Genomic DNA, 24,907 nt, shown 5'->3' with positions numbered 1-24,907 from the left:
AGTGTTTACGTGCTAACCTCGGTATTTGCCATGTATTGAGCTTGTTCAAATCATAATTATATATATATATATATATATATAACACAATATCAAGTGTTTTTTGGGACTCAGAAAGCAGCTGATGATGGAGGTTGAACTAGATTAACTATACTGAACCACAGATGGATAAACAGTATTTGAGATGCACGACAGGGTAAAGAAGGGGTCCACGTGGACACTTTTCTGTTTTTATTGAAAATATGGGAGACTCCAAGTATGAAACAATACATTTTCTGGAATGGAAAAGTAAAAAGGACTGCACCTGTTCAGTATTTACATGAAGCCAATCTCTCCCAAATATACAGTTTCATAAATAATATCAAAGAAAATACACAACTTGTTGAGAAAAACAAAGCTCCAGTGATACAGTATGTGAGAACAGTTTTAGAAGCAGCTACAGTAGACGTGGAGGCAAATCACTGCTGGGACCACATGCATTAAAAGGGAACCCTCTTTGGTGTTCGCTGTGAGGCTTTGCTGACAGAGGAGCTCTCTCCTCTGAGACTTTAGCGCCTTTTTGCTTTCCCCTGAAACTGGTTAAATGATAAAAGTGTTAGATAGCAACAATCACCAACAGTGGGAGGGAACCAAACAGAAGCAAGTGATGATAAAGTAGAACGTAATCTTCAGTTGATACAGGGGACTATATACAGATTTTTACATCAACTTTGTACATTATTGTACTATTATTGTACAGTGCAGACAAATACTCAATGTACAAATATTGCAATACACCTTTTTAAAGACAATATGATTTCCTCTTGTGGCCAACGACCAATATAATATCCCTTTTATGTTTTACTGGTGCTGACATCATCACCGTGTCCCCTTTACTGAAAACAATGTGCAGACAGCAAGTTGCATTGTTTTGGTGGGGAAACAGGTAAAAGGAACATTTAGATGCATCAGGTAACTGGCAAAAAAAAATTTCCACGTGAAAGTCCCTGATAATAGAAATATAAATATTTCACACGCTCACGAGCTTGTGCTTAAGTTCTGAAACTTCTCCCGTAAGCTTCTCACGAGCTTACTTTCTGTCATCTTCCCTGAACTCTTTGCAGCACAGTCCGAGCCCCCCTGGAGAAGGTTGTCCCCATCTTGTAGTTTCCCAGTTTCTCCTGTTATCAGGGACAGCTGGCTGGCTGTGTAGCAGGCCCTCACAGGTTCCTGAAGGTTCTGTACTTCATGGAGAGGAAGAGACCCGAGCATGTGGTCCAAGGAGCTCCACCTGCACAGCAGTGGCTGAAGCCGGGGGTGCGACTGGGGCTGGGGGCAGTCCTCGACCACAGCACATCCTTCCTTGTATACTGGTTCAGACTGCGTCCTGGGACAGTTTGTTGGAGCTGTGTGAAGGTCAGAGGAGCTGCTGCGCTTGTGTGAGCAGCCATTGCACCTGTTTGTGCAGGACTCCAGCATCCCGTTTGGGACTGTGCAGCTACGGGTTATGTTTGAGGGGTGGGAGGTCTCTGTGTATTTGGTGCGCAGCTCCTGCACGTCGGGCCAGTGGAAGCAGTCCGACTGTGGGCTTTGTGGGCAGGTGACTGTGCTCTGGGAACTGGCTCCAGAGCTGGGGGTGTGGACTGGGCTTGGAGAGCACTCTTCATGGATGACCGCCTGATCGCAAGTGTTCAAGGGCAACTTCAGGCTGGGTTTACCTGCATGCATACACAGAAGACAAACAAACAAAAATGCTTGTCAGTTTTCTGAAAAGAGGTTACTGCAAAAGAAAGCAACACGGCTATCATTTGCGTCCCATTTACCCTTTTTCCTCAGTTGCATCTTCTCCTCCTGTACAGCAGGCATGTTCTTGAAGCCCTGTTGGTTTGCTGTGTCTCGGTTCCTCGGCCAGACTATTGGTCTGTTATTTTTGATGCGCTGACTGTACTGACGTGCCAGCTGGAACACCTTGTTTTTCATCCTTCCCATGTCTTGGAGGATCTGGTCTTCGTCCATACTTGTGCGGAAGCTAATGAGTTTGGGTAGTTGGCTATGGTTGACGTGGCTTTTCTCTTGCGGCATGGGGGCCGTACGCGTCTTAGAGTCCTGACATGACCCCCCCTCCACTGCTGGGAAGGTTGCAGTTGGAGATGAGATGGAGGAGCAATCTGAGGTGGTGCTTATTTCCGATTCCTCTAAGAGTTGAGGCTCATGGTCGCTGCTTTTCAAATCTGAAGAGCTAATATCCTGTGTTGCTCCTGATTTTGAGTCATTAAGTTTCTCCTCTGCAATTTGCTGGACTTCCTGGCTCTCTTCCTCCTCCTCCACTTCCATGTCTTGCCAGACCTTGAGCATGTCTGATGAGGGTCTGAACTCTTCTTCTGTGGTAGAGGCATCTGTGACACTCTGAGATCTAGCCTTGGCTTCCGCTGGTCTCTGTGGTTTTGTGTTTTGTTGAGTGTTTGGACTCTTTTCTAAGCCAGGAAGGTCAAACACAGACCAGGAGGTGGGGCGGTTCCGAGAGAGGCCTTTCTTGTGGACTGGGACGGCCTGCTCCTCAGGAGCACAGCTGAGCTGTCGGCTCAGGTGCCGCACCAGACCTGCTGGGATATAGGAGAGACTTTCCCTGCGCTTGATGCTAAAATTAGCATCTTGGTGCTCAGCATGCTCATAATATCTTCTGATCTTGTGGATGAGGAGGCGATCTTGTTTAGAGAGAGTGGACCTGTGTTCCCCTTCAATGAGAGCGCTCAGCGCAGGTTGATTTTCAGGCGTTGACAGATTAACCTCTGCGGTCACCTGTGGCTCTGGGAAGGAGCTGGCCAACATTTGGGTCTGTTTTTCCAAGTCTGTGCATGCAGAGGGACTTTTAAAGGCGTCATTGTCTGTTGAGGGTGAGGGGCATGCGAGGGAACCCAAGTCCTCCGAAACAAGACTGCTCCGTCTGGACAGGCTGCTGATGAAGCGCTCAGCTATCACACTTGCCTGGTCCAATACAGACGAAGGTAGGATGCTTTTATCGTCCGAGAGCGCATCTTCATCTTCCTCTGAGAGCTCTCCATTCGTCAGTGTGCTCGTCTCCTCCGCTTGGAGACCAGAGGAATCACTCTCCCCTCCTTCCTCCTCTCCAGTTTCTCTTGAGGTATCCTGAGGTTCTGGTGTGTCGGCATCTTGCTGTAAAGGGGTGACAGGGGACTCAGGACTTTGGGAGTAACACACCTCCAGCTGATTGCTCTCCTTTGCTTGAGGGACACAACCTAGAGGGCGCAGCTCCTCCACACTGACCTGAAACATGATAAGAGTGTTTGTAAAGTGGGATATAATGAGGGAAAAGAGACATTACGATGGCAAGCACTTTCCATTCACCAGTGACTTAATGGACTTTTTCAAAATCAAGTAGGCCGTTTCATGTAAAGCATCTGCAATTTATGATGCATGGCTTTACAATATGAGGCCCACTTGAGCTTTATTGCACTGACCTATTTATATGTGAAATAGCAAAGTTTCACGTGGTTGATATAAAGTGATACTGTGATCGCATTAGCAGTTTGGTTACTAATGACTCCGTGGACCATTTCTGTTACCCATAGCGAGTTAAGCGGTGGACGCTGCTGCGTTTGCGGTTCAAACGGTGCTCGTGGTGCTGACGTCTATCATGAATCTAAATGTGTTGCCTGCTCTCTCTGAGAGTGCCTGCAATTGCAAAAAAGAGCAGCTTGGAGCTGTGTGGTGGAGATAAGGTGAGGAAGAATAACAGCCTGCGCTCTGCTCAAACGCAGGAGCTGTTTCACAAAGTTACCATGAGAAATCAGGTAAGAACTGCACATGGCTTCAGAATATAATGTTACCTTTCCCAGTGGGAGTGCTGACCACAGAAGAGCTGCGTATGTGTTTATGTGAGTGTGAGTGGGAGGCATTTCATTTTTCGGGCACTAATGTAGCTCCAGGCATGATTCAAATTGGCCTCAGAGAAATGCTGTGCTCATGGCAAAGGGCACCAATTGGCTAGGAAACTTACTTAAAAGTCTAATGTGGTATTGAATCGCCTTATCTTCATTCACAGACAATAGAACAACAACAAATACACTGAAAGTGTGTCATTGAAAATATACAGTGATTAGAAAATAGGCTTAACAACAAATTGAGCTATACTAAGGCCATTTATGTGAATAAATGTCACGCGTGACCACGGAGACATGTGTGGCAATGAATGGATGGGTGTATAAATTTATTCAAGGCTTTATTGAGCACCTGTGTGGTGTGAGTATCTTTCACAGACACATCCACATGTTTTTCCTCCTGCCCGTGAGTTTCAACCTCATCTCTCGGTGGAGTTTTCAGTTCAGCCGTATCTCTGTTCTGATCATCCTGGAACAGAAAAACACGGCATTAAACTGAGAGTTTTTATTGAAAATCATCCTTGAGATCACACTGTGAGGCAGCATGAAGCGCAACAATCTGTCACAGTGGACCAACATATCCTAGACGCTTAATCGGCCTTGAAAAATCCCATTATAATGGTTATAATAAAAGTCTACAGATTCAACTGACGTATTAATTCATATTCAGAAACAGTACTTGTATAACAATTAACCTTAACAAAGACTTTCTAATTATGAAAATTGAAAGGGGGAATATGATTAGGAAAAAATATTATCAGAGAGCTAGGCTCTTGCTATTATAATGATAATTTAGTTAGATAGCAACATTAACAACATTTAACAGAGCACATTAAGTCACTGGTCCTAATGCAAATGTATGCATGGTTTCAATAGCAGAAGCTTCAACATCAGTCTCAAAAAACCCAATTATGAAACATACTCACACACTGTAAGTACTCACAGACAGGGAAACAGAACAGTACATGCATGCACAGCAGTATGAGCTTCAACTCCAAAACAGAACAATGCGAGCAAAGACATGCACCAAGACTGGCTTTTGACATTCACCCATTTGTTTTAGAGGTCACTGTTAGCAGTTTGGGAGAACATCAGTCCATGCACTTCAGTAGCATGAAGTCAACCTGAGGCATTCAGTGTGCACAGTGCAAATGGTAGCAGATGTTAGTTGGTTTTGAGGGAAAACAAGAGGAAGAGGGATGACAGATAGCATGCATTGGAGAAAGAGTGGCAGAGGGTGGTGGTAAGCCAGTGGAACAGAGCAGGAAGTAGGAAACCCGTGGGTGGCAGAGACCCTCACCGTTGTGAAGTGAGTGGAAAGCAAAGCCCTGGCTCTATAGTGCCAGCAGGAGATGGCTGCCAGCACTGAGCTGGCAAAGTCGGCTACCTGGTCGTCTCCCATCAGTATATCTTCCTTGTAACTCTCCCCCTCCTCCTCCTCATCATCCTTTGCTTCCTCCAGCTCCAGTGCCCCCTCAGCGGGTGAAGAGCCCAGTTTCGGGTCACTGTCAGTAGGACTTAGCTGCTCCAAAGAGTCCCTTCTGGGAATTAGATCCTCCACACATGGCCTGCCAGCCTGGGGCTCCCCTAAACTTGAGGCCAGCGTACTGACACTAGCGGCTGGCTGAAGGGAGCACCTCTCCCCCAGCAGTGCACCCTCACTGTCTGCATGCTGTAGCGTGAAGTCATAGACATGAGGTTTGTTATTGCAAGGCCAGTGCTAGAGCCATAGAGCCATGTGGTGATTGCAAGGCTGTAAATGGGATGGAATCATCATAAAGCTGCTTTGGCTGTGGGTGAGATATGATTTACGTAATCCAGAGAAAGTCAGAGTATGTTCTGTGAAGATTAGGTTTGTGCTTTCTAATTTTTGCGGTGAGATCTCTTAGAATAGAAAGTTTGTACTGCTGAGTCAAAACCGGGTAAACCGTATCTCACCACTGCACATTGACCTAAAACTGATCTGATACAACATGATGAAAAAGCTTAGCAGGGTTCTGATAAAAGACTACATTTGGATTTCAGTTACACTTACCTTCAAAACAGCTGCATGGAGAACGAAGATAAAGAAGAGGAGGAGAGATAAACAAATGAGAATGTCAATAAGAAATCATCTGGTCAAATGTTATATGACATAATAACCTGAAAAACACATGCATCTTGTACAATTAAGGCCGGGACACAGTCTCTGCCTCTACAGACTGAGTGAGGCTCTAGTTAGTCTGACCCAGACTTAAAGGAGGCCTTGTGATTAGATAAATACCAATTAGAAACATCTTCCTCTCAGAGGCTCAAACTGGACATGATGCAATTAGCCAGGATGTGATGACCTACTCCCTCACAGAGATGGGAAGGTTGACATGATAATTGCTTCTTCATTACATTGGTTCGAAAAATTGATCTGGACTGAGGGCAGAGGAGAACTGGGGACACAAACACAGAGGTCTTCTCTTTCATAATGGCCTATTAGAATAGATGAGAGCGGGAATCTGCAGATCTGAAGGAAAGGCTGAATTTGACTATTGAAAAGAGCTTATGTATAACACAGCCTTTGACCGATGTGGCATATAATTAACTTCATTATGGGTGAGGCCAGTGGAGTGGGAGGGAGAGTGTCTTTTGATCTGTTTTCCAGGTGTCTTTGAGGGAGAATAAAGGAGAAGTGCAATGGAGATGTGGACGGCTCTTATTTGACAGACAAAATGACCTTGGTAGGGGGGCTGTGGGGCTCCTGGGCCGCTGGATATCATCTAGGATGTGGATCAAACTGACCGACTTTGGCTGCCAAAATGTTATTGAACATCCAGTGATATAAACAAAAACCAACCTTTTGTGCTCCTTATGATTTGTTTTGCCGGCTCTAAAAAGACAGCAATTTGAAAAAAAAAAAAGATTATTCACCAATGCCGAAAGTGACCAATATTCATCAGCAATATTGTTCTACTAATATTACAAATATGAATATATAACAAATTCACACAGATAGGTGGAGTAGGGGTCTTTAACCTGATCTCCTTCTCTCATTTCGCCCTCCTAGATGAAACTCATCATCTTGGCAGGTCTCTGCTTTCTTCAGCCTCTCAGGACTATAGTGGTACTTCCCTGGATCTGAGGAGCAGCAGGACACGTCATTACACTCACAGCTGCAATTACAAAAAACATTTTCTCCACACAGACAGATGGGTTATGGGTTATGCCTTTCTGGTAAATTAAACAGCAGTCCGTATTTTCCACTGAAAATTAACCACCCTCCTCTTTTATGAGCAGCATCTTTGGTTGCTGTGGAAACAGTTAATCTGGTACCAGCATGACAGAAGTCACTCTTTTCGTAACACTTACAGTTAGAATTGTCCAGGATGGCTTCTTTTGCCTTTAAAGAAAAAAAAAAAAATAGCGTGTTTTCAATAAAATTCAGTGTTTGAGAGGACAGGACCCCTGCATGAGGGATGGTGCTGTTCACCTTCTGAGGGACGATGGTGTTGTGGTTCTCAAGAATGAGCCTCTTGATGTGATGAGCCCAGAGGCGCTTCTCTTCTACAGACTTGGCCTGGAACAACAAGCACTTGTCATTTAGAAAGAGCCATTGACGTTAATGACGATACACCAGACTCTCACATGAACCTCATTAAAACATGTTTTCATCAGGCCACACTTAAAATGTAATATCACGTGTTCTGCAACGGTGCTGCAGGAGCAAAAGGGCTGGCAGCCATTGGTGTTCGCATTTACCTGCACTGTATGCGGCTGCTTGGGGTGCTTGAAATGGATGACACTGAAGAGCAGAGGATCCTTGGCGCTGTCAAGTAGCATCAAGGTGGAGCACTGCAACCACAGTGAATGTAGTGATGTAGCTGAGGCTGAGCCCCGCTGAGTTGTTTACCTCTTTCTACTTTTTAAAAATATGTCTAATTTAACAGAAAATATGATCTTATTCAGTTTTCTGTTGCACACCAATATCATTATTCTCCTCGCCGACATTTTTTCAAACTATTACATCGCTAATCAATGAAAAAAATGTCAAAAAGACATACTGAGATGTGGATCTTGTAGACATAGTGTTCCCCTCTTTTCTTGGTAATGAGGAGCATCTTTTCGAAGAGGAAGAGCGTGCGGGTGTTCTTCGCCCGCAGGACATGAAAGGTGCCCTCGAGCACCAGCTCTCCGTAGGTGGTCAGGTCAGGACCCTTCCAGTTGATCAGAAGAGACTGTATCTCCTGCAGGTGCACATGAAAGCACACACACTCGCTAAACACACACTCGCAGCCATGTTCCTTCAGCATGAAAGAAATGCCAGCCGAGTGTCTGCATTTATTTGTAGTCCTTATAAAACATGTGTACAAAGAAAACCGGTCAATGACTCAAACCAAGGAAACCATTTAAAATCTGTAGCCCTCACTTTAACACTCAGCTAGACTTGAGAAGAGGCGTATAGGTCAGTACCAAACTGTAAAGGTCCATGGATTTGACAATATTGGCTTGGCTATACTTAAGAGATTTGGAGCTTTAAAACACATATTTATACAAGAGAAGGACGTCACAGAGAGCTGCCTTGTTGAGAAATGCATATATGTGGAATAAATCATTGGAATAAATTACTTTGGACCCTCCAGAAGAGCCGAAGGAGCTACAGTAACACTGGACGGCAGACATGAAGGAGAAAATCAGAGTCTCTGAGAGGAGGGTGGTACTGTGAGTGATGCATAGCAATGACATTAATAAATCTCTTCAATGGGATGTTGGCATGCGTGCATGGTAATTCAATCTGACCTGCACTCTGACAGCATGTTCGTGTTTCCTCTTCATGTCGTTGATGTACCAGGCCACTCCCGTCATGGTGTCTATGGCCTCCTGAACGACCTCATAGCCCTCCTCGTCTGGGTCAAAGTGCTTTGCAATTTCCTTTAAAAGAGATCAGACAGCTTCTGACAAGGTCACCTCTACAGGGAACTATTTAATCCTTTCCCAAATCAACCTTTTTGAGATTTTTCTGTTGCTGTTGTGTTTAGTTTGTAAAATAGTAAATAGCTTTTAACGTCTAGGCACTTATGATAATTAGATAATGAATCTAATTAAAGGGTTGTGAACTCATAAATCTACCGAAGCCTGCAAGCTGCATTATGAAGACAAGTTGTGTTGAAGCAAAATGGCCGCTGAGGACTTTTTGTACCTGGAGCAGCAGGTGATATTTCAGGATCCTCTGGACTGGCTTCAGCAGGTAAGAGCCCAGAGGGAGGGAGCGCTTCAGAGCAGCCTGCCGATCCCTAAAGAACTTGGCCAAAGTTTTACTCCTCATGCAGTCGGTGAGTGCTGCCACTGAGCTGGAGGGCAGCAGAGAGCGTTGTGTCAAATTTGAATCTCAAAGCAAATCTTTACATGTGAATCAACAGCAAAAGACTAAATTAATTGAAAATATTTCGAGCTACTTACTTGGGGTAGTTGGTGCAATACTGAGTGTATATTTCAAAGTATTCACTCTGAGGACACACAAGTGAGACAAACATGTCACTGGGGTTTATTTTCTTGAGGAACTGATATCAGTTGCAGTATGAGGGAGAAGGTTCCTCTCACCTTGTCTACAAAGCAGCGAGCGATGGCCACGGGGTCGTTCTCACACATGTCCAAGGACTGCAGCAGTTCACTGAAATGCAGAGCACAACAACAGAGAGACAGTTGAGCGTTGATGGACTCACTAACCTAATTTCTTTGTCTAGGGAGGAACATAAAAACAAAGTAAACCACAAACGAAGGCAGACAGAATGAAGGAATAATGGTGAGTGGCAAAGTTCAATAAATCAATATTGTTTAATATCTTTTTCTGTCTTTTATTTCTGCCTTCAATATGGTTGTTCAGAAATGTGGCCACTAGAGGGCAACAATGTACCGCTAACCATGAGCCTTGTTGCATGTTCAGGCTGAGCGTGACAGGAGAAGCATTTGACTTGAAATGACCACAGGAAAATCTAATGAAAACCAGCATCTTTTCAGAGCTTGAGGAACCACGATGTGATTACCACGATGCTGATCATCTCAACAGAGTGTGTTTGACTGAAGGAGGATACATGAAGGGAGGGGTCACTGTGGAAAGATACAATTGTACAGAAGACCTAAACATCACCAGTCACCAACAGCGCTCTGCAGGAAAGCTGTTTGGTTTACATACAAAATGAAAAATAGCAAACACAACACATTCCATAACTCAGATCGAAGACGAAGTGGCTTCACCGAAAACAGCTACGAGAAAATGCGTCAACGTGTTCGTGATACAATCTGAAAATCTTGGCGTTGAGATTTGTTTCGCACACAATGTTAATATTTGTTCATACCACATGATTGCTCTGTCAACAGTATCAAAGGTTGGAGGAGGTCAAGTGTTACAAAGGGGGGGAAAAAAAATCCTGGATAAAGAAAAGTCTGTTTATCAATTAATCAATTATTGTTCATGTCAAATCCGAGACCACAAGATTACAGAGAACGCTTGAGTCTGCAAAACCAGCCGAGAGTTACAGCAAATCATAAAAGAATTAATAAAATTACAGCAATTGAAATATCTGTCATCAAGACACCGACTCCGACAGTACAGGAGATGGTCTGTCCTTGTCACAGTGTGATCTCTGGACAGTGAAGAGACACTGTAAAAAAAAAAAAAAAAAAAAGACTAATCTCTTTCCTGCTATTGACACAACTAACAGCATTACTTCACCATCTTCATTGCCAAAACATTGAGATGAGAAGAAAAGCGTCAACTCTCAGAAAAGGGCAATAAATGATCCTTTGGATGTACAAATCTGTCAAAACCCTTCTTGTACAGCTGGTTAGAATTTCATTAAACAGTAATAAGAATCTAATCATCCCCCTTTGAGGCTCAGAGCTGTTCGACAGCGTTGGCCTTAACAGGGAGGCTCCTCGCTGCGAGAGGGGAGAGGAATGTTAATGTGTGTTTTGGCAAGCGCCGTGGTCAGCAATGAGCACTTGCTGACATAAGATGATTAAATGTAAAGCTAGCTGCACCACCATTTCCCGGGCTTTCAGATATTTGCCCAAGTGTGTTTTCTGTTCGGCATGTTCCTCCTTTATTTCTAACTGCATCCGTTTGGTCTCCGTGAAAGAAATATCAGCGGCGAGTGAAGTAAAAGTAGTTAAGCGTCACGCATTCACACTCCTCATTCTTCCATATAGTAATATTCAATTACATACATATAATAGTGAATGAAAACACTCTTCAAGGAAGTTTACACAAATTTAGTAATTTCGACAATGACTGAACGCAAACATAGATTGTGTCATTTTCAGTTAAACATAAAAAACTAATTATAGCTGTGATAAAAGCACTATTTTAAACATCTAGACCAGAAACATTGCTCCCCAGCGTGACTGTGTTTGCGGGTGTGACTTACCTGTTGAACTCGTAGATGTCTTCTATGTTTCCAAACAGGGCACACACTTGCTCTGGCCGTATGGGAAGGTTATTCATATCGATTATGTGAGCCAAGTAGTCCTGGAGACAGCAGAGATGGAGTTATACATAAAAGATGGAGTTATATGTGTCAACCGGCATTTCTAGATTTTTGCCAGTAGAGGGAGCATGTACACAGAAAAAGTACTTTGTCTTTATGTCTTTGTTGCGTCCTGGATGACGCGAGTCCCGTCTCGTTCTTACAGTTGTAGGGCTCGAGTGTGTGACATGTCATCTAATGTACATAAATTGAGACGTACTGTATTGTGATTCCAAGGCTTTTAAAAAGCAGGATGATTACAATAATTCACATAAAGTCTTTAAAGGATCCTTTTAAGGATTTGTTCCATTGAGTAAAGGTCAGTGCGACTGTCTGGACGAGGTTCTGCTGTACCCAGACCATAAACACCAGCACAGCCTGTTCCCTCCCAGCACACGGCTCCCCCTGGACCTCAGGAGTACTCAGGATTGGATAAAAATATCTAAAAACACAGTGACCAAGCATGCCAACATCTGGATGATTGCCCTCCATCTTGGTCAATTACACACTCATGTGGCATACAAACAACTAGTAGATGAGTAAGTTGACAAGGGACAAACATGCACGCACGCCGCGACTGTATAAAGAGAGCATACCAGTAAACAGCCTGTACACACACCCAGCCTCACAGACGATGTGGTGCGTGCAAACACACACACACACACACACACACACACACACACACACACACACTTAACAGGCCTGCCGGGCAGCCCAGATTAGGAGCAGCAGCATCATCGCACTACTGAATGAGCTGCAGCCGGTCATGGATGGAGAATTCCTGTGCAGTGAGAGCAATGCTGACTTGCAGTCAGCAGGGCGTCTCATAGTCTCCTATAGAAAAAACGTTTCTCTAGGGTTAACACCATAAACATGTGACCTTTAGCATAGTGTGAGAGCTTTAATGCTTTATATATAGTCTCCTCATTTATGGCGCTTAGGGCTGTGCTTTATTAAAGAATAAGCAGGGGTGTTTTGTCCTTAAAATAAAAATCCCATCAAGTGTTGACGAAAAATTAGACTGAGTAAAGTGTTATTCTGAATCCAATAAGACCACATTCTTGTTTCAACAATGTTGAGTATGATCTGCCTGGGTGTGTTCAGGCCAAGTGTTAGGGATCTATCTAGACAGAAGAGGCCAGCTGGCCAAGCTAGTCAAACAGCTGTTCTCAAAACCTTGTTTCATATACCGATAGACGGTTAGGAGTGAGATACGAGAGTGTGCGATCGACGGCATAGCTTCGGCAGCTGCTCATGAGTTTGGCATCAATATCAAGTGGAAGCTTTGAATTAGTTTGCTGAATAAACAATGCCAAAATGAGGGAGGAGTTTGACACATCTCTGTCAGATTCGAGGCTTGGCGTGACATTAAAATGAGCTGCATGAGATCAGCTTGATGGAAGCCATACTGTAATCATGAAAGGTTAGAGGATACATCTATACTAGACTATGTTCCCACACTGTAGCCTATGGAAAAACCAATTGCTCTCCTTTCATCTGTGTTATTTCTCCAGTTGGCGCAAAGATGGAGGTGTTTGTGTTGGCTGGGAGGGCCTCGGCTGGAGCTCGCTGCGGGGCCTGTGTGACCAGGGCCAGACCGGGCTGGGCTGCTGCTCCTGTCAGCTGAAATAGTTAGAAGTCCTGGAAGTGTTCCTCAGGAGCCAGGCGGTACTCCCACAGCAACTGCCAGACGCCAGCACAGTCGGAGACAAGGTGAGGAGAGGTGCTAGCTGGTTTACTGCCAGTCAGTCTAAGATATGCCTCACGTGTTAAAGACATTACCATCAGCGCGGTGGGGGTTGTTTGACAAGCAGTGCGCTCCTGTTTCTATGCAAGACCGGGGAGAGATTGAGGCCTGGAGAGGTTTCTTCGTCTGGAAGTTGTCTCCAGACTCCAAAACGTGGAAGATGCGATAAGATGTAAGTGGTCTGGTGAGTGGTAAAATGATCCTCATCTCCACCTCATTTCTGATCTGAGGTTTCAGGTGATCATAAAGCCCAAAATTTCAGCCTTAAAAAGGTCCATCAGCGTTGTGCTCCAGTATTATGTTTGAACAGATGCGAGTGGAGTCCATGATCCCACTACAGGCTACAGGCTGTAAACTTTCACTGCACTGTAAATATACAAAATGGTTTATATACAACACAATGACCAGATCATAAACTGCTCCAGTCTCCATCTCTATGAACTAGAAATCTATAAACAAAGCACACAATTGCCAGATGTCAGGCATGCATTTTTGTCAACTGACCGATTTGTTTAGAAAGCAGGAAATCGGAATGGATTCTGATAATGAGAAGAAAGAGAAAATCCACTGGATGTTTTATAGTAACGGACTCATTTGTGGCCACAAACAGCTGCTTGGAACACAGTAGACATTATTTGCTCTTTATAGCCGTTAAGTCCAGTTCCCCTATTTTTGCTCCTGACTGGCCAGATTCAATAAATCACCTCCAAAGAGTTCTCCAGACATGAAGTCATAGCTGCATATTAATCCAAGTCAAACATGTGCTTTAAATATAGAGAATACTGATTTATTCTCTGCAATATCAAGGGGTTGGCTCACGGTGAATACTTGGCTGAGACTGGAAAACACTAACTGCAACGGAAAATTCAGTTTGAGTACAGTCAGCATAACCCTGACATCCACTCACCTCCACGATGCTGCGCAGGTCCTTGACGTACATGCGCTCTGTCTCAATGATCTCCATGACAACACGGTCCACATAGGTCAGCTTCGGGTTGGGTGCCATGGCGTCCGTGACGACAGGCGAGGAGGGGATGTGAGGTATTTCACCACTTGCCTTCCTGTTGGAGGCGGCGTTGTTGTTGTTCCACTGGTTGCTGATCACCCTCGGCTCCAGCCGTTCCTGCCAGCGGCCCCTGGAGCTCGTGAGGGTGGGACTCTGCTCTCCGGTGCCTTCGGCCGGGCTCAGCTCCAAATCTATGTCCTCTTCGCTCTGTGCGGGCGGAGTGGTGGAGGAAGGAAGGGCTACGGTGCTTCCAAAAAGGCTGCGACTATCTCGGGATGAACCAGAGGACAGGGTGGACACCAGGCTCACTGGACGTTCACCCTCCCCATCCAGCGGCTCCACACAAAGCTGGTTGTAACAGTCTGGGCCCAAGTCAACGTTTGCCTGGTCATGTTCGCTGGTGGAGAGCGGCGAGGACAACTGAGGAGATTCTGGGACAGGTAAGAGGAACACAGACAGAGGGGAGAAGTCAGGATCTGAGAAATAAACAGTAAAACAGGGTAATTACAGGCAGTATGGTCAGAACACAACTGGATATCCATCTCACTTTGAAGAAACACTTTTGAAGCTCTAAAAGTTTTCCATATTTCAAAAGATACATTTTAGTTTGGGTATCATTTTCTTGTGTTAAATAATATCAGGGTCTCTGGTGTTGACGTCTCTCACCATGTGGATAAATAACAGCAAGGCTATGTCTGCATTAAGACACCGTCTAAAGACAACTTCAGAGAACTATAATTCTAGCTCCACTGAGCAGACGAGCATCCACTCAATAAAGACAGCTCAGAGCTCCGTGTTTCTACATGCCGAAGAGTGGTTCGCAGTGAAAAGCCTTAGTCAAATCATTACTGACATGGCCTAATTACTACACTGCATATTCTATGGAAAACCCAGCCATTTCCTCTTATTCTCCTGACTGCTGAAGGCTGAACCTTGGAAAAACAGAGAGGGGGAAAACTGATGAGAAGAAAAAAGAACGGGGGAGCGGGACCAGGAGCTTTGTTTATATGTCTTTATTGAGCTGCATTTGAGTTTAAGAGAAATGGAATCCATATTCAGTTTCACATCCTTCCTGGCCAAATGTGGAATTTTCCTCACAAGCCTTTCCCTAAATATATGAAGTCATGGCGGTGTGAGAATGGAGCACTGAGTGGCCACTGTGCAGAGAGCTCCATTTCCTTAAATATTTGCAGGGTAAAAGGGGTCAAAACCATTCTGCTCAGCTAAAGAAATGGAGCTTTGTTGCGTAAATTTAACTTCAGACTAATAAATGGAAATCTATCAGGCAAAACCATCATTAAGTATGGCCTTAAGTATATTGGCCTTATATTGCCAAGTGTAGATGGAGAGCATAATTTGGTGTTGATAGCCTACAGATGTAGCTTATGTCATGAGCCTGAAACACACTCTTGTTCACCAGTGTTGACAAGCTTGCAGCCTAAATATGTTCATCGTTAGATGTGCATCTTTGGCCAGCAGCCCACAGCTGATAACATAAACCTGATGTTGGGAAAAGAATTTCATCAGTCCGTAAGAGGCTGCAACCAAAACTAGCTCACTTTTACCAGCGGTACACATTTGACACACCTCCCATGCACAGTTTTATAGAGAACAACCTTTTATAGTACTCCATGGATTAAATGTGTGTTAAACAACACAAATATTTCACATGAGAACATGGGAAGCGCTCAAAGTTAGTGATTTATAAAGTTGTGAAAAAAGTGTGACATGCAGCTCCTCAAACTTTCCATGAGTCAGTATTGAGCTCATGAGAGCCTCGTTTGCGCTGCACAACATGCCCCGCACTCTACACCGTCCCTGAGACACAGTTCCCATGCAAAACCTCACTAGTAGAAACGGATGAGCTGGCAAGCAGGAGCTGACCACTAGAGAAAACTCTGTTTACGCTCCGTGACAAATCACAGGGTTGATGGTGTAAAGGGAGTGTAGCGGTGAGCTATTACACCACTGCGAATTAGAGCAAGGCATCGGCTTCCTTCGCCGCCTCTGTCCTTACATTTGGTTTTGAGCTGTGGCGTATCTGGCATGTGAAACTCCCTTCCTCCCTTCTCTTCCTCACGCCCATTATGCCTTTGTAATAAAACTGCTGTGCTGCAGACAGCAGCCAATGCCAAGTTAAAGGGCGGGAGAGGAAGAGCACAAATCAGCACTGTGTTTGGACAGTTTCCACGCTGTTGTTAATATATAATAAGAATTATAACTATTATCTCCTTATGCACATGCTCAGTGCCAAAACAAGACGAGTCAGACTGAACAGTGTAGGAATACTATCCGACTTATCTTCAGACTTAAGCACACACTTGACTCCGCACCAGCTCAGCTCCTACCACAGCTTTGATTGGCCTCTTCAGATACCGACTCTACATGCAGCAATGTCTGTGGCTGATACCACACACCACATGTTTCACAGGGGAAAACAGCGCTGGCAGACCACTCACTGGCTTTGTTGAAACAGGCTGCGGAGGAATGCAAATGATCTGGTCAACATGCAGGTCTAAGATAAGCAGAGCGCCTGGTGCCGTGAGATGTAGTGCAAAGTGTTTCCATTCTGCCAGATCCCTGTGGTGAGTGGCTCCTCGGCTTCCTCCAGCAGAGAGAGGAGTATGCATCTATGTCACTGTCTTTCACCCGTTATGATGCAGTTATTCTCAAGAAGAAGAACAATAAGCAACCATTATTATACTGACAGTGAATAAAGCAGAGCGTCATAGAGTCTCCTCAGCATGTGCAAATATTTATTACTGATCTCTGAGGGATCTACCCATAGCTGTGCCACCATCTTGTCAGATATGGAAGTGTCTGGTGTCAGATTTAGCCTCCGGTATTTTTCTCTCTTTTATTTTAATGTGATCTATGTATATCTACAGTGCGGCTTTGTATGTCGGCTGTTTCATGGTTTATTTGCATTTTTAGGTTATACAATTGATGCCTTTGTACTGTTGACAGCCATTGGCTTGACGGTTAACAATGGGAAAATGAATAAACACACACACTACACTAAATGTCTTGTGTCACAGTCAAGCGAATTAACATTCAACAACTGAGACTGATCAAAGATAAGCACAGCTTTCTGACAGCTTTAAGACCAAATTTGTTACCATTAACTTTATTGGTAGGAAAAATAGTTCTTGGAATTCATCCTTTAAAGTCCAAATGCCAATAGTGTTTTGGCAATTACTGCAGGAAAAGGTCTAGTCACAGTAACAGGGGCAGTGAGCAGCACACACTAGTTTAAACCATCTGTTTTCTACACATTTCAATTGGCCAAGGCAGTCAAACATACAGTTTTCAAATGTTTTCTTCACTATCAGTGTTAAATTAGTGTTAACTGTTCTTATAAGTGACAACTGTTCTATAAATACTTGAAAGAGGAGAAATTTGGAAAATGCACAATATTTCTCACTGACGACAGCAACGACAGCGGCTAAAGTCATAAATAATAAAGGGCGTCTTCAGAGAGACGCAATATGTAATTCAGCTGTGAAATGGGTCAGGTTTACAGAGGAGGACTTGTTCATACAGGTCACATGTGCGGGAACGATTGCTTCATTTACAAAAAATTCTTATTTCTCAACAGCTCAGTGGACGAGCCTGTTAAATCATAACTTACACAGAGTGGGAGCACCGTAAAGTATATGGTCCAGAACAAAAAAAAAAAAATTCCATTTCAGCCAAGCCATGGATTCTCACATTCACACACACACACACCACAATTTCACAATGCACACTACCTCAACCAAACACAACACTGTCCCTTGTTCCAGTACTGCCTGCATCAATACAGATGCTAACTCACAGGCATAACCATTAACCACGCCAAGGCTGGAGAGAGAGTATAGTATTCAGACTACATTTCAGACAGCCCCTCAACAAAGTCAGCAGCGAGACTGTCAACTAACAGACTGTTTGATCTTTAATGGATTACACTATATCAGCTGCTTGTGTGTGAACAGATTACTAATGTTGTTGCTAAAAGGAAAAATGGTTGGAATTCCAGAAAAAGAAAAACCCACACACCCAACCCCCTCATTGTAATTCTTTGAATTCCAGTTTCCTGGCTGTTAAGCCAAGGTTAACATTTACAGACAAAGGTGTGTTAATGCTACAAGCATGACCTTCCCTTCTCTTTTGTTGCGTCCCTGAATCCAAATCCCCTGGACAGTGGGACCAGTGAGTGTGAGGGGTCTGTATGATAAAGAACTGTGTGGCAGGGAAAAGACAGGTGATTTAGGTAAAAGCTTCAGTCTGGTTCATTGCTGACAGCAGACAGGACATTCACTCACCGGGGGGCTCAGTGACTAATCAGTCTAGGGCTAATAATGTGAAGTCATAAGGTTAACAATGCACACACTTCATAAACTCGTCCGCCTCTGACATCATGGTTGTATGAATGACATGCGGTGCCTAATAGGGTGGTGCAGGAGATGAATGGAGACAGTGAAATGAATACCCCAGCACCTGGCTATTAACTTCTCCAAAACGCGCCAGACATGTACGCCAGAGATGATTTGTATCTGTCTGACGTTGTTGATGTGTGGGACACAAAGCATTCCTTTTTAAAGAAAACTCTTTGGCTCAGCTTGCTCGGTTGATGAAACATCTAACAAACAGTTTCTACCATAACCTCCACTGACATGATGCGGCATATATCAGAGCATCATCTCCGCCACCTTCTCTAAGAACGTGATAATCCACAGCATGCAGCTATGACGATAGCTACTGGTTATAAAAACCCTGTGATGATAGGACTCGCACTTTCACATCAGTTCATGCAAATGAGCTTCGATGCAAATTCTACCCAGGCTGAGCTCTAGTTTTCTATTCCCCAACATCTAAAACTGGCCCGTCCACTTGCCTGGCTCATCCAACTTCATCAGTAAAAAGATATTTGTATACAGCGTGTTGCATAACAACAACGTCTGCTTGACTCAGGGTGTTAGGAAACAAACAAGGGTAATGACAACGTCAGTAGACAAATTATGGTGTGCAGTGGAAAATGTTACAAGTGTCAACAACATATAATAATAATCCCTGTCAAGTTGAAGAAAATATACACTTAAACTATTTTTATAGAGCAAAACTACATAGAAATGCACTGAATACTGTAATTTGTACATGTTCTAATGTGTCAATCCTCACATTTACCTCAAAGACAGCAGTGATGAGATTCATCCGCCAACGCAAGAGAGGGGAAAAGGTGTCAAAGTCCTGGATAATATATAGAGAAGTCCAATATCTCCAATCTCCTGCGACCAGACCTTTAATGTGATGAACAATGAGTGTACACTACACAGTTAAAGAGGAGCTGCCTCCAAGAAAGACACACCTTTATGACTGTTTCAGGTGAACTTTAGGACCCCCAGTCGATTTGCCTCCAACAAAAATAACACTGATTTTTGCTTAAAGTCCACCAGTGCTATTCTATCTCATGTATGGCCTTTTGTTTTTTAACCAAATCAGGGGCAAAGAAACAGGAACAACACCGCCAATATCTATGTTCAGCATGCAAATGCTTATCCTAAGGCTGCCGGGGCACTTTAGAGTCATTAGAAAATGACTCTGTCTCTACACTGGAAAACTGATAACAGAGGCCACTCTGAAGCACCTTGGTTCCTCTGAAGATTTTACAGCCAGTGGCGAGTCTGTCATAAGCATAGTAAACAAAGAATGAGCGGAAAAGTAACAGCACCTTGGACAGAACATCCCAAAAAAAATAAAAAAACACAAGCCCCTGCCTGCTCTGTTAGTAACGTTTGCACAGCCACTCCTGCTTGATTCATACTGACTCATGTATGAAATAGCGATGAATTTCACCCCATCAGACAATGACTCACACCACGTTGTGATGTTCCCTTTAAACACTAGCTTGATCATACCTGTAACTGCATGATAAGTGACGATAAAACTGTGAAATATTGGTCATTTCAGTGCTCAGTTTTATCCTGCTGAGTCATTTGGAAATATCATTCCTTGTTTCCTGGGTGCCTGGCACCGTTTTGGCAGATTCATACATTACTTTAATCCCTTTAGGACAAATGCTGGTAAATTGGTATGCATCTCTTTTCTTGCAACATCCGCTTTATCTTTCTTGAAAATAAAGCGTGTTAAAAGCACATTCTTGCTGTCTTTTCACCCGTTTTTCTTTTCTGTGCTAGAGCACAGTAACTTTTTGAGGAGATTCCCACTGGCCATTAAGAAAACTTTCACCTCTCAACGTCTAAAGCACGTTACAAGGTGGAAAATCTTAGTTCCTAATTGGCTGATTAGTATGTTCACTCACAAGCAAGAAAAAAAAAAAAAACAACAGCTTCAAAACGGCTCTTGAGGCCACTGCTAATCTGCCAATTCTTTCACAGCCAAGGGCACAGTGAGTAACCCTGTTTCCCTTTGGCGGATAAAGAGGGAATCATGTCTTGCACTACATCTTAATAAAGCCCTTCCGCCTCTCAAGATCCACTCTGAACTTCCGTCTTCAACACCCCTCCACAAAGGCTGGCACCCCAACTCTTCCCCGGTGGCTGTTGAGAGACAGCGAGGTAGTCTTACACGGAACCCGATGGGAAAAACTCCTCCCCACTTGGCAACGGTGAATGGCCACCCCTCAGGAGGGCAGGGGGAACAAGCATACAGGGTGCCTCCCAGGATTAGGCCTCAAGTCTTCACAGACCATTATCAAACAGCATGAGTCAGAACACCGCAGATTAGACACTGAGACCGATGGCCTGGATTGATTTCTTATCCGCTGATGGAAGAAAGAATTTAGGCCACTTCAAGGGTTTTCTGCTTTAAACAGTCCGTCACATGCACAAGATAGAGTTTCACTTGCTTTTGGCCTCACAAGGGGTTTTTAATGCTGTGTTAATAATTAGCCCGAAGGTCTGTAAATAGACTGCAGTGGACAACAGAGGCTGAGTACACACACACACACACACACATACACTGAGCCTGCATTCCACACCGACAGTCAAGGTCAAAACGTTATACAGGGAAGTTTTGGGGGGAATTCTGGTGCTTAAAAGTGAAACTACCTTTGCGATTTGTGTAGACTACAAGTTTCACTCATTTACTGAGCATAGTGAAACATCAGGATGCTTTTGCACTCTTGGATCAGACGATCACGGTTAGGAAAAAGGCAACTATAGCAAAACACTCAGAAAAGCAAATATAAGATTATAATATATATTCATATAAATTTGCATATTTGTGGATATTTCAACCATATGACATACACCAGTGAAACAAAATCCCTTCACCAGCCTTGAAGAGTGACATGTTTCAGAGAGGCAGCAATCTCAAAGTACCAAAAGGACAAAACTCTTCAAATTTAATCCTGTAAACCTCCCCTGTGCCCGACCACGGCTCTTAAAGGATCCAGCCGTGCCAGCTAACCTCAGTGCATAGGCATGTGATGATCCACTTAAGAAACTCCTCCATCAGCAAGCAACCCCCCACCCCGAAGAGCCCCTTAGGCACTAGCACTCAGTCAGCTTTTGCCGCTATTCAAAACTCACATTTCCTCCGGACAACACAAACCATCTGGGCCCTGAGGTGTGAGTCCATTGTAAACTTTACCACCAGTTTGATAGCCTGCAACCAAACTGCTGTCCTGTTAGCGCCTCTGTGCAGAGTCCACACAGGCTGGTGGCAGCACAGCTGTGGGAAGTGTGGAGGGGAGGTCAGAGAGGAGCGCCTCATTTACTTCACATGAAGCTGTTTATCAACGCAGTGAAATAAAGGGTGTGTTTGTTGCTGTTTATCGACTGGTTTAGATGTTAATAACACTTCCTGTACACAGCAGTCAAATGAGGAATTTGATGAATTTGCTTTGACACCAACTTACTTGTCTTTCTGGTAGATTACTGAACACAGAACAATGCTGTTATAAATCACAAGAAACGGCATTAATTACAAAAATCATCTTTTCCAATAACATGTAATTAACTTTACTCAGCCATTATTATGTTTGGCGTCACGTCTGCAGTGTCACTGAAATATTCCAATGCGCTGCATGCCTGATTACAAAGCGCCGACTGAATGTTATGTGCTATGGAGGAGGATGATAAAGAGTTTTATTGATTCAAATGAGTTTCTATGAGGCCGTCTAACAGGAACACCCGAAGCAGAGAATCTGTAACTAATGTGGGTAATCCACCGGAAGAGCTCTATAGGAGGAATGCCATTGTAGGAGGCTGTAAAATCATTTACATTGAAATAAATTCTTTTGTGAGGAGTCCGGGAGTCTGAGCCAAACAATGAAATGAATTACAGTGAATGAAGAACTCTATTACAATAGTAGCTGTGTTGTATAATGATTTACATAAAACTTGTGCAACGCCAGTAGGATGCTGTTGACACATAGGAAATGGGGATATGGGGAGTTGAGCAGGCTCACCTTAAGCTGCCTGTGATTAACGCTACAGGCAATTAAGTAGAAAAAGAGCTCCAGTCCAGGAGCTCCATTGACAAGCCCACTCAGAGACGCAGCCATCCCTGCCATTATATATCTATGTCCACAACCCTACGCCCACTGGTCTGGAAAAGCTGCAGTGAATGGAGATGATCCGTCCGTCCCCCAGAACCCCTTTAAAGCTGTACAATCTGCACACACAGCTACATTCCTGCCTGGGGTTAAGTAGGTCACAGGGAACTCTTATCTTTGAAAGAGATGCTTCGTGCTGCCTCAGGTCCGTTGAAGCCTGGCTGAGCCACTGACACTGGATTGACAGGCTAGAGGTACATTGGCCTTCACCTGATGCATTTCACATGTGCTACACAAGGATTATAAATCATGCAGGTTCACATTCCATCATGGTGATGGAAATGAGAGGTTTTATGTCCAGTTACTATCCAGTTCCTCTGGAAAGGGGGATTCAAAGGGCAGAGCAACAACAGAAAACAGCTGAAAAGAACATCTGGGTACATCTTGGAGCAGAGCAGAAATATTTTTTTTTTTTGTCTGAAAATGCCACCCAAAGCCTGCTGGTGAAAATTACCAACAGGGCTTGTTTTCACAGTAAAAATCTTTGACCCTTCAGAGGAATGGCAGCTGGTTAGGCACCACAACCTTTTTATTGTTTATCTTGACCAGACAGGGGCTTCCCATCACCATGTGCATTCCTGCTGCCCGTTAACCACATCCAATCATCACTTCACACAGATAGCACATTACTAGCAAACCTGCCCCTTAATTACCACCCATCCATCCACAGCAGGGGAGCTCGGCCAGTCACACTTTAACTCCAAACGGCCCGCAAACAAGACCACTCTGAAAATGTTTCAGCTGCAAGTGGGTGTTCTGTCATGCCAAGGTGATTTCGCACTGGACATGTGAGCTGTAAAAGGAGCTGTGAGAATGTGTAGTCGGTGCAGAGTGGCCTTTTGAGGAAATAGAGACACAAATTTTCATGAGGGCGGCACACGTCTCCCCCAGCCAAAAGTCTCCTCTGGCCAAAGCTGAACCAGAGGGACAGGCGTGGAGGAAAAAGGGAACCATTGACACACTGGTATTCTTCAGCCAAAGTGGAAGCCCAGCACCAACCGTGTTCAGTAGAGAGGAGAGGAGGCGTGGGGGTGGTGGGGAAGGGGGGGGGGGGGGGGGGGGGGGGTTGTTGAGGGACAGAGCAGGCAAACAGATACAAAGAGGCCCTGTGTCAATGCTGCGCCGTGGCTCTCTGACTGAAGATAATGAACACTAAAATAATATGTAATTTGAGTGGCCCCCAGCACACAAGGTCAGCACCGCTGGCTAGACTAGCCATCTTGGCTGTCTGTGGTTCTGACACATTCTGGTTTGATGTGCAAGTGTTCAGGGGTTTCAGCTGCATGAAAGGGGTTGGCCGAGCTCCACAGCCACACAAAGAGCCTCTCTGCCGGACCGGACTGTAGGAGGGGAGTTCATTGCTCTCTCAGCTCTGCCTCTCAAAGCCTCTACCTTTCCATTTTCAGCATTTTTCCATCTACCTCTGCTGTACTTAGCTCTGGGTCCTAAGTAACCAGATACACCATTAGGAATAAACCAGACTTAATAAAACTCTGTGTTATAAGACCGGTCAATTCATAGGCAGCAGTTACCAGAGCATGGGTCACACTGAATATAAATGCACTGGTCTTACCTTCCCCCATTGGGCCCTGGTGGAGAGCAGAGTGGGACCCCTCTGGCATGGCACTCAGACCTCTGGAGCTGCCGAAACAAAACATGAAGAGTCAAACAGAATCCAGGCACTTCATGTCAGGGCATGCAGCATGGCGATCCTTGTCATTCTTGGTTGGCTCTCATTAAAAACGCAATAAAAGTTTTTTTTACTTTATGTTAGTCTTCTTGAGTTTTTATTTTTGTTGTCACGTGAGCCATGCTTTCTCCACTGAAGGAGAACCGGCTGCAGTCTTTTCATTCCTTTTATACTGTCTATAAAAGGAAATTCTTGCCATTCCCCTGCTCGCTGCTCTGCGTTGGCTCATGCCAGCCTCTTGCTAATATATTGTGAAGCTTGGGCTGAGGTATGCACAGTACAGGCAACTGTGATGTGAGCTCATGCTAAGTGGTAGAGAAAGGCCAGGAGGGGGTTAGAATGACGACAGCAACTTAACATGAACGTACACTCAAGAGAGATAGCAGTCGCAAAGTAAATGTTAGAGGTTTTGACATTGTAGAAGCTGACGCTGCGGTTTGAACTACGTAATTATCAATTATGCATCTTAAATTGATGAGTGCAAACCTTGATTTTATATGAACTTGCCTTGTTTGTATAAATTTGTGTACTAAGTG

At 44.2% G+C, this 24,907-nt stretch overlaps 1 protein-coding gene across 2 annotated transcripts in view; it reads right to left on the bottom strand.

The window, feature by feature from the left end:
• Nucleotides 1-218: 218 nt before the first annotated feature.
• Nucleotides 219-24,907, bottom strand: part of LOC139211793 (pleckstrin homology domain-containing family G member 3-like) — a 29,709-nt gene continuing 5,020 nt past the window's right edge. Inside the window, exons 2-19 of one of the 2 annotated variants that reach the window (XM_070842183.1) lie at nucleotides 24,255-24,322; nucleotides 14,023-14,552; nucleotides 11,270-11,370; nucleotides 9,444-9,513; nucleotides 9,303-9,349; nucleotides 9,043-9,193; nucleotides 8,643-8,774; nucleotides 7,907-8,089; nucleotides 7,605-7,697; nucleotides 7,336-7,422; nucleotides 7,215-7,245; nucleotides 6,882-6,983; nucleotides 6,703-6,735; nucleotides 5,911-5,921; nucleotides 5,176-5,547; nucleotides 4,228-4,344; nucleotides 1,800-3,261; nucleotides 219-1,694 (exon numbers count right to left, since the gene is read on the bottom strand). In XM_070842183.1, coding sequence (XP_070698284.1) covers nucleotides 1,015-1,694; nucleotides 1,800-3,261; nucleotides 4,228-4,344; nucleotides 5,176-5,547; nucleotides 5,911-5,921; nucleotides 6,703-6,735; nucleotides 6,882-6,983; nucleotides 7,215-7,245; nucleotides 7,336-7,422; nucleotides 7,605-7,697; nucleotides 7,907-8,089; nucleotides 8,643-8,774; nucleotides 9,043-9,193; nucleotides 9,303-9,349; nucleotides 9,444-9,513; nucleotides 11,270-11,370; nucleotides 14,023-14,552; nucleotides 24,255-24,303 — 4,251 coding nt within the window. In that variant the 5' untranslated portion in view covers nucleotides 24,304-24,322 and the 3' untranslated portion in view covers nucleotides 219-1,014. The remainder of the gene's footprint in view (nucleotides 1,695-1,799; nucleotides 3,262-4,227; nucleotides 4,345-5,175; nucleotides 5,548-5,910; nucleotides 5,922-6,702; nucleotides 6,736-6,881; nucleotides 6,984-7,214; nucleotides 7,246-7,335; nucleotides 7,423-7,604; nucleotides 7,698-7,906; nucleotides 8,090-8,642; nucleotides 8,775-9,042; nucleotides 9,194-9,302; nucleotides 9,350-9,443; nucleotides 9,514-11,269; nucleotides 11,371-14,022; nucleotides 14,553-24,254; nucleotides 24,323-24,907) is intronic. The other variant, XM_070842184.1, reaches the window with a different exon arrangement.

Source organism: Pempheris klunzingeri, chromosome 13, assembly GCF_042242105.1.
Source record: "Pempheris klunzingeri isolate RE-2024b chromosome 13, fPemKlu1.hap1, whole genome shotgun sequence".
NCBI classification, from domain to species: Eukaryota; Metazoa; Chordata; class Actinopteri; order Acropomatiformes; family Pempheridae; genus Pempheris; species Pempheris klunzingeri.
This window is presented reverse-complemented; position numbering and strand designations above follow the sequence as displayed.